At 43.5% G+C, this 9,714-nt stretch overlaps 1 protein-coding gene across 1 annotated transcript in view; it reads left to right on the top strand.

Moving 5' to 3' along the window:
* The first annotated feature begins 8,575 nt into the window (after positions 1–8,575).
* The window catches only part of LOC124606246 (UDP-glucosyltransferase 2-like), a 110,166-nt gene continuing 109,027 nt past the window's right edge, over positions 8,576–9,714 (top strand). The window contains exon 1 of the mRNA XM_047138221.1: positions 8,576–8,752. Within this exon, the coding sequence (XP_046994177.1) occupies positions 8,576–8,752 (177 nt within the window). The remainder of the gene's footprint in view (positions 8,753–9,714) is intronic.

Genomic DNA, 9,714 nt, shown 5'->3' with positions numbered 1-9,714 from the left:
AGCTACGATTTACTCGGCAGTTAAAGTTATCCGTTTACTGATATACAACGACCAAGTGACTGCCCTCTCCGATTGCTCTGGCCTCGCACTGATTGCTCATCGGTTCCTATACACTCGGATCTTAATAAGAAACTTAATGACGGTTAGATGTTTACCAGAGAGTTATCACAGAAAAAACCAATGGGAGAACGAGCTTGGTCGCACCTTCTGCTCTGCTCGTCGTTGTCATATTGGACTGTGGTCCACAGTAACCGCAGCTAACTTCACTGTTGTCATTCCTTTTCGTTACGTGCTGTGTCGTCCGAACAAGACACAGCCAGGTCAAAAGCACCACAAGCGCAGAGATGCGAGCTGGTGACAGTGCCATACAGACTCGCCACTTGTTCGAGTTTCACCAGCGACACAGGCGGCGCTGAGGGTGAAGATATCTACTTCACCTCGGCCAACTGCCGGCCGAGTACAATCCGCCAATCACCGGACAGAACGGACAGAAGCCTACTCGGAAGATAAAAGAGCAGCTGGCGCCCAATTTGTTATAGGTCATCGTCCAGGGCTGACTTATGCAGGGAATGTCGTTTAGTGAACTCTTAGAAGTGAACAGACAGTTGTTGTAAATTGCATTTGCTATGCAATCTGAAGTTTACCTACAATTATTTGCACTTAGCCATCGAGGGCCTTTTTTTGTTATATTACAAGCAATGTTGCTGACTCAACAATTCAACAAGTCATAACCTTTTAACTCGTTTGTGTGACTTTGTTACTAGTTTGTTGGATTGTTGTAGAACCTTTTACCTGAACCTGGGTCGTAGCTGTGTAATAGTGGCAGGCAGAAATTGTCTTAGCGGTGTACTGCACCAGAAGCCGCTTCGCGAACCCACAAGCTCGGCCTAACGTAACTACAGTGGGGACTCTGCCTCCACAGTAGCAGCCACGAGGCTTTTACAAAACTGGCGATGAGGGTTTACGAAATTATGTGTTTTGTTCCCCCTTGCTGATCTTTTATAAGATGCAAAAGAATATCGGCAGCTAATAGCGAAAGCAGGTAGGAAAGTGTTAAGCCTATTCTGAATGTGCGAGACGAACTTAGTACTGCAGATTAATGGAAAACATACAAAGGAATTCAGTACTAGATTGCACAGCTGTTGCTTCCACGGCCATATTGGCATGCAGGTAACGACTAATCGCAAATATTTCCCCTTTGCGAGTATGTCACTCGCTCTCAAGGGAGTGGTCCAAACCGACATGTCGAAACCAGGCCTGATATTTTTCGCATAGGAAGAATACACTGAACAATTGCATTGTCACAATTTTAGCTGGTAAGGCGCACTGCAAGAACTCTTTTAAAGGACTTGTGAAGTTACTCATATTTTCCGCATGGAGAGCCACTTATAACAGCGGTGTGTACAGCCCTTCCTGCCCAGAGCGCGAATCGGCGAATAAGCAGAGGCAGCCGTGACGAGAGAACGTAGTGCACCTATGGTGTCCAAAGTGCTTAAACCCGAATTTTAAGCAATTAAACCACATAAAAAATGCCTCTAATCATTAACTGTTTGAGCAACTTGCAGTTCATATCGACAGCTAAATTACTGCAGATGTAATTGTCACACAAGTGACTAGCAGAGGAAAGAAAATCGAGACAATGTATGATGTTACATTACAGACGACGTCCATCAATAGATACTTTAATTTGTAGACATGAAATATTTTATAACAATTCTTGTAGCACAGTTAGTACGATAATTTTCCTAAATATGTATTTTACTAACAATGAAACAGTTCCTTGTTATATATTGTAGACGTCAAAAAAAAAAAAAAAAAAAAAAATTGTGAAGTGTCTCTTGCATGAAGAAAACAAATATTTTCCTTACATTAGGCACGCCTGATAAAAGAAAAAATAATGCAAAAAAGCACTTCACAGTACTTACTAGTTTTCTTTTCATAAAACTGGGGTGAAGAAGAAATGATCGTCGCCGTTGTTCTGCATATTATGTTACGTACAAGGCATACATGAGCAAATTCGCAAAACATGGTGATGCAAACTGACAATGACAGATGTCTGAAGTTCAAAAATACCGACCCGCTGATAAACCTGAAATGACAAAGAGACAGCGGAAATTATATTTTCCCTGCAATTTTCTGAAAACTGTTCCACTTAATAGAAAAATTTTCGTATCGAAAGATTGAACCACAATATTAGTTCTGGTTGGAACCTAATTATGTTAACAGTGTTTCCGTCTTCCTCCGAAAGACAGAGGTATTGTTATGTTCAGGCCAAGAGTCCAACAAAAGTAATGAATTATTTTCTGCAACTGGTACGGAGACGTATCAGATGTAATATTGAAATTTATTCCCTCCCATTTTTCCAGATTTTGATTCATACAAGATATTTCCTACTGAACTGTCGTTTTTTCAAATTTTCGAGATACATTTTCCCTGAGGTTTCTGAAGAAAGACATAAACCTGCCTGAACAGTAATCCACTGATACTTATCACTGGCACTGTTGTAAACGTATGTGCCATAGCATTCATCAACTACAAAGCGACTGTGTCTCTTTCCCTCCAAATGATGAAGTGCCGTTTGCACTCAGTTCTTGCACGAAACCTGACTGATTGGTTGAATACACAGCACTTCTTTCCCACTGGTGTAGTGCATAATTTAAAACTGTCATGCACTAGCAAAGTATCACTTGATGCACTAATTAACAACCTGTTCTCTTGAGGTACAATTTTCAACACTGACAACGCTACAGGTTCATCTGGGAGTGAGGTCTAGAACTGCATGTTCAACACTATGTTGACCTCAGTGTGAGGGTACTGCATGGTCTTCAGGAGCGCCTCCCATACGTCGTTGCGGATTGCGGCGAGCGCTCGCTGATGTCTGTAGTATCGATTTGCATTGCTAACTTTGGCGTGCAACGCCGTCTCTATACGTTTTCACAATTGGACTTATCGTGAGGTGACACCTATGTGAACTAAATATTGCATCTTACATACCCCCAAGTATCTACAAATTCAATCACCTATTCTTCCTCTTATACTGTATACCCGAAATAAGTAAAATTTCATTATTTGCTATCCATCCTGGTGCTGAAATCTTAATGGTCAGCAGTGAAGTACACAAGTACACATCCAAACGGGGAGAGAGAGATTAGGGCTTAAGGTCTTGTCGATGAAAAGGTTATTAGGGGATCGTGTACAAACGCAGATTGTGGCAAGGGAATTGGCAATGCTCTTTCAAAATAAGAAGACGTGAAATCCAAATGTGCATGGATGGACGTGAATTGTATCCGTCCCCCCACTCCACCCGAGGGCAAGTCCACAGTAGTGTCTACCGAGTTCAGGCCAACAGGTACTGTGAGCCATACTTGAGCAGGAACGTGAATCTTGGCAGTAGTGACGTCCTCAGTGGGCTGCCTTGTGTCCTATCGTTAGGCGTAGGAAACACCAGTCAACATTCTTCAGTTAATCTTTCCGTGTCGCGATGTCTATTGTTCTGCAAACACGAGCCCAGTAGATCACGAGATTCGCGGAACACGCAAGAAGGTATCAATTGCTCGGTTCCGTTTCTCAATGTCTACTTGAAGTCAGCGTGCTTGTGAAAGGTCGGTACCGCAGAGATTTGATTTGTGATTAGTTAGGACATTCACGGATATTTTGTCTAGTAATATCTCCGTCCACTTCTCGTGGAGAATATCACCCAACGTGATACTGAGTAGGCTGACGATCTCTGAATTGATTCTAAATACTACTAGATCAATGCTTCAAAGCAAAAGTGCTCCACGAACAGATGATTGACACCGGTTTGCGAGCAGCGAATGCTGCACCCCTCCATCGTCAAAAGGAATGGAATGAGGATTCGTGTAGCGACGTGAGTAAACGAGGAAATCGCTCCTAAGGGAAATGCTTGAGGAAATCGAGAATGTCTTTATATTTCCTGTAGCATTGCAGATCAATTACTTTCAGCTGCAGACCAGAGCATACTCGGCACAGAAAGCTTTTTCATTTACTCATTTAGTTGCGATAGGAATCCTGACTTATTTCTCGACATGATTGGTGCTCTGTCTGCAGAAACAAAATCTAATCCAATCCATGATAGAGCTACATTTTCTACACTTTCTTCAGTGCTGTTGTGAGTATCACATCCAGCTGCTTGCTTGCGGTATCTACACTTTCATAGCGCACTAAGCAATAGTAAGAAACTCTGTACAAAGATTTAGCAGACTGACTCTGAATGTCGTCTACTATAGCCTACTCATTTCGTAACGACGGGTACAGACCTGCATCGGGGTGCAAGGACAACACTTTACCTACGATTACAATCATGTAATAGTCTTCGTGTTCATTCAGATAACCTGCACTTCTACCAAAGTATATCCAACAACTTAATTTAACGTTTTAAAGCATTATTACCTTTTTGCAGATGGGAAGGTGATTACAAGTCAGTGGTGGTTGGTAACCACTAAGCCGCAGTTACCTCGCAAATGGTTCTTTTGGGGACCTACGTTTACTCAGACGTTTTTGCTTCTAGTGTCGCGTACTTCCAACTGTTTGCTTTTACGTTATTGACAGTAATACGCTCTTTATTCGACTGGCACTCGTTTTGAGTTGAACTGTGTGGAACATACACCAGCGTTTGTGAAAATTACAGTACCTAGAAAGAATAACATGAATGACCTCATGGAAAAGCTGATGATATTGCAATATTTTCTAAGGACGAAAGAGATTCGCAGATAATGTGGGGAAACACTTCACAAAACTGCAGCTAAAAACGAATTACCAGTATCTTATGAGAGTACATAATACACTGAAAATAAATACAAAAGCAATATATATAAAAGCACGACAGGGAACATCAGAACAGTTAATAAGTTTAAGTTTTTGGAGAAGGGATACAATCAAATGGATCAGATAACACCCCGAGTAAAGAAAGGTAGAAGAAAATGGAATTAGCCTGCAAACTTAGCCAAAACCGATGTATTAAAAGACCAGTGTCACTCCAAGCAAAAATTAAACACTGCGCCACAGTATGAGAGAGCACTTGGTAGAGCACTTGCCAGCGAAAGGCAAGGTCCTGAGTTCTAGTCTCGGTCCGGCACACAGTTTTAATCTGCCAGGAATTTTCATATCAGCGCACACTCCGCTGCAGAGTGAAAAATCTCATTGTGGAAACACATCCCAGGCTGTGGCTAAGCCATGTCTCCGCAATATCCTTTCTTCCAGGACTGCTAGTTCTGCAAGGTATGCAGGAGGGCTTCTGTGAAGTTTGGAAGGTAGGAGACGAGGTACTGGCGGAATTGAGGCTGTGAGGGCGGTTCGTGAGTCGTGCTTGGGTAGCTCAGTTGATAGAGCACTTGCCCGCGAAAGGTAAGATCCCGAGTTCGAGTCTCGGTCCGGCACACAGTTTTAGTCTGCCAGAAAGTTTCACTGCGCAACAGTAATTGAACCATAGGCACTACACGGATATCAATGCCGCCTAACAGTCAATAAAAGAAGTGAACAAGAAGAACTGGAGAAGAAAGAAAGGAAAATGTTTAGAAAAGTTTGAGGACCACGAATGAACAAAGATAAGAACTGAACGTAGAGGAGAAACTAAGATCTTTACAGAATGATAGAAAAGTTCACAGACACAATAAGGTAGAGGAGATTAAATCTTTACGACCGTATTTACAGAATGAGTGACATGGGCTAGCGAAGATAATTTTCAATTTCTTTTCTAAATTAAAAAATACCACAGTACAGATGGAAGAGACAATTGTTGCAGAAGACAGTACACTGAACAGGGAAAATTTCAGGCCTCTGATCAGTACTACGAAATTTTCTGTCCAACAACAAACACCGCATCCTAGCAGGGTGATGTCATAAATGGACATGGTCCTGGCCGGCCGGAGTGGCCGAGCGGTTCTAGGCGCTACAGTCTGGAACCGCGCGACCACTACGGTCGCAGGTTCGAATCCTGCCTCGGGCATGGATGTGTGTGATGTCCTTAGGTTAGTTAGGTTTAAGTAGTTCTAAGTTCTAGGGGACTGATGACCACAGCAGTTAAGTCCCATAGTGCTCAGAGCCATTTGAACCATTTTGGACATGGTCCATCAGCCAACGCACAAAGAAGTTATGGGAAGATAAGAACGGTCTATACTTGATTAAATTCTTAGTAATAGAAAAGAACAGTGTAATAATGACAAGCGATTGCGACTGCAGAAAGATTATGTACTATCGCGCCCACAGTGCCCAATTTTGTATGCCCAGATCAGAAAGGCCAAACTCAGATGAAGAAGAATTTTCAAGAGGACGTGCAATAAATGGGGCCCGATGATGGCTCTACGATCGCACGAACGGACGAGGATACGGGACCATGCAGTGTGACTACAGCGTGCAACTGCCGCTACGTTGTCGGCATGGGCTTGACGGACCATGCGGTTTCGCCCACAGTGTTGGCTTGATGCAGAAGCGCCGCAACAAATGTGAACCTGTCTTCGTCGACTTTAGCTTTCATCGCCCAGAAACAACAGTTGTCACAGAATTTAATAGAGCCATGAAGCTCACCAGGGAATTTTCGATTGTAAAATGTGGTCCAGTTATGCCTCATAGTTGCTCGATGTGGCTGTGGTGACTTTAAAATCCAAAGGTAATAGCGTGGTAGTTTGGTGTGTCATTCGGTAGAGAATGCGACCTCTAGTTCTACGTTTTGAGGAAAATCCGAAAAAAATCGCTACATAATGGAAGTTTTAGAGCTGAACGTCGTGTCCTTTCATCAAGAATTTACACTGCCGAACTTCAATAGATTAATGCTCAGATATCTGTTGTGTGTAATGTACAAGACTTTTTCAATGAGACGATGGGTACTGCAGCTTGCATGATCTGCTCGTTCGCCTGACGTGCTGCCTATCGGTCTTGGACGTAATTCGTGGTCAGTTTGCTCGTCAGTGTTTTGCAGTAATCATTGTTCACTCGTATGGAAACGAAATGGCGGGAGAGTCCGCTATGCGATTGACTTTATGTCATGACTTTTGAAGATTCCATACGCAACTCACGAAGTCAGAGGCCATATACGTTAATCAGAGAGAAGATTATGACCACAGACCTATTATCGACATAAACTCGTCCAGGCGATAAGAGCGTTATCTGGCGAGGAATGACTGCTAGTCAGACACACGCACGATGCATGTAGTATCACCGAACGTGCTGTCCCTGTTTTAGAATGAGAAAGGCGCGCTATGTACGTATCTGAGCTTGACCGAGGGCAGATGGTGATGGTCCAGAGGCCCAGCACGAGCGTTTCGGAAACCACACGACTCGTCGAGTGTTCGAGAAGAGCTGTGGTGAGTGTGTTCAGCAAGTGACGATACCAAGGTGAAACCACGTCCAGACGTTGTGAGGTTGGGAGGCCACCCCTCACTACAGATATCGGACGTCATAGCCTGGGGAGACTGGTAAAACACGACAGGCGGTGAACTCTCGCGGAACTAACATCGGACTTCAGTGCTGGGCAAAGTGTGTCTGAACACACAGTGCACCGAGCACTCCTAACGATGGGCCTCCGTATCCGATGACCCATGCATGTGCCAATATTAGCACCACAACATCGACAACTACTGCTGAAATGGGCACGTGACCATCGGCACTGGACGTTGGCGCAGTGGCAGAGCGTTGCAGGTCTGGTGAATCCCGTTTCCTTCATCATCATGCCCATGGGAGAGTGCGAATCCATCGATCGTCATCCAGGGGAACAGCCCCTTGACATCTGTGTTGTCGGAGACACAAGCTGGCCATGGCTCCATTATGCTTTGAAAAACATTCACGTGGGCATCCATGTGTCAAGTGGAGTTCGTGCAAGACACCATGACGGCCAGATTGCATAGCGCACTGGTTGCAGACTATGTACATCCTTTCATGATGATCACGCCTTCTGACAGCAGTGGCATTTTTCAACAAGATAACGCCCCGTGTAACAAGGCCAGGAGTGTGATTGAGTGGTTCGAGGAACACAGTGGCGAGTTCCAATTGATGTGTTGGCCCCGACTCGCCAGCCTTGAACCCGGTCGAACACATCTAGGATTAAACCCGGTCGAACACATCAAGGATTGAAGCCTGTCAGAGCTATCGGCCCCCTCCTCAGAATTGACGGGTGTTAGGTGACTTGTATTTGCAAATGTGGTGCCAAATCTCTCCAGTGATCTACCAAGGCCTTAGTGTTTCCATTCCATGACGCGTCGCCGCTGTTATTGGTGAGACAGCTTTAAGCTGAAGCACACCACTCCACACCATATCTGAACGAATCTGTTTGTGATGGGGTAACACGGAATGGTGGCGCCTTCTGTACCTAGTCGCGGAGTTACCTTCTCTACTTTTAGCGATTATTTATATTTATGACATCTTAATTGTTGATATATTGCCATGTTCCCTTACGTCTGATAAAATAAGCCCCTTTCAGTCACACGGGGTTGCAATTGTCATTAATATTAGTGCTTTCCGTTATCACTGCTGTTACAGGAATGCTCTGCTGTGAAAGAGCTCCTGACCAATGGGTGTGAAATTGATGTATTTCGTTGACTTCAGGAGAAATCTGTGAACCAACATGAGGACGTCGGTGCTGTGGGCGCTGTTACTGTTTGCTGGTGTCTCGCAGTGCGCACGAATTCTTGGAATCAATCCAACGAGGTCCATTAGTCACCAAACGCCGTTCTTAGCTATTATGGCAGCACTTGCTGAAAAGGGTCACCAAGTTACTGTGGTAACAACACATCCTTTGAAGGTACGTGAACTTCAAGCACATTTGTTTCTTGGTAGTAAGGAGTGAAGGAAGCAAGATTAGATCTTAAGTCCCATGGATATAGAGGTCATTAGAGAAAGAGCACAAGCTCGGATTACGGAAGGATGGGAATGGAAATCAGCCATGTCCTTTTCAATGGAACCATCTGAGCATTTGCTCTAAGTGATTTACAGAATTCACAGAAATCCAATTCTGGATGACCGGATGGGGATCTGAACCGTAGCCCTCTCGAAGCGATTCCAGCATGTTAACCAAATGAGACTTCGGCATGCTAACCACTGCCCTCACTCTCTCGGTTTTCTTGGAATCGCCAAACGCATAAGCTCATTATAAACATTACCACTTCCACAGAACTCTGAGTTGAGGTAGACAATTACGGTAGAGGCCACGGAAAAGTAAATTCCATGTTAGTGTGGGACGAAAAAGGTTAGAATAGTTTTAACTAGCTTAGCGCCTGCTGCTTCGCCCTCGCAGACTGTATGGTCTGCACCGATTTTTTTGTTTTTCTGAAATCGAATGTTTACTTTGTTCACAAACTGCAACGCCTTCTAAACTTCTCACACATTATTAAGGCCATAGAAGTATGGTCTTTTCATAATGTATTTCTGACCAAAAGCGAGTCTGATAGCTGAAGTCCAAGGTTTTTGTTAATAAGGCCTTTCCTTAGAAACTTTCATCCCCCAATACATATTTCTTTATATCTAATTGAAAAGTGTAATACGAATTACCATATACTTAACTTTACATTTCTGTAATGCAACGAAATGGTTTCCTAAAGATTTTTATTCCCTGTTTCACACCCTTAGGGGTTGAATTTCCAAAAACAGTAAAACACTTAATTTATTATTAATTTTAATTTTTAATAGATTAGATTGGGAGGAAAATGCTTTCATAACGAGATAGTGTCATAAATCTTTACATCCCCTATTTCACTACAGTAAGGG

Source organism: Schistocerca americana, chromosome 3, assembly GCF_021461395.2.
Source record: "Schistocerca americana isolate TAMUIC-IGC-003095 chromosome 3, iqSchAmer2.1, whole genome shotgun sequence".
NCBI lineage: Eukaryota > Metazoa > Arthropoda > Insecta > Orthoptera > Acrididae > Schistocerca > Schistocerca americana.
Note: the sequence above shows the minus strand (reverse complement) of the source record. Positions and strands in the feature narration are given on the sequence as shown.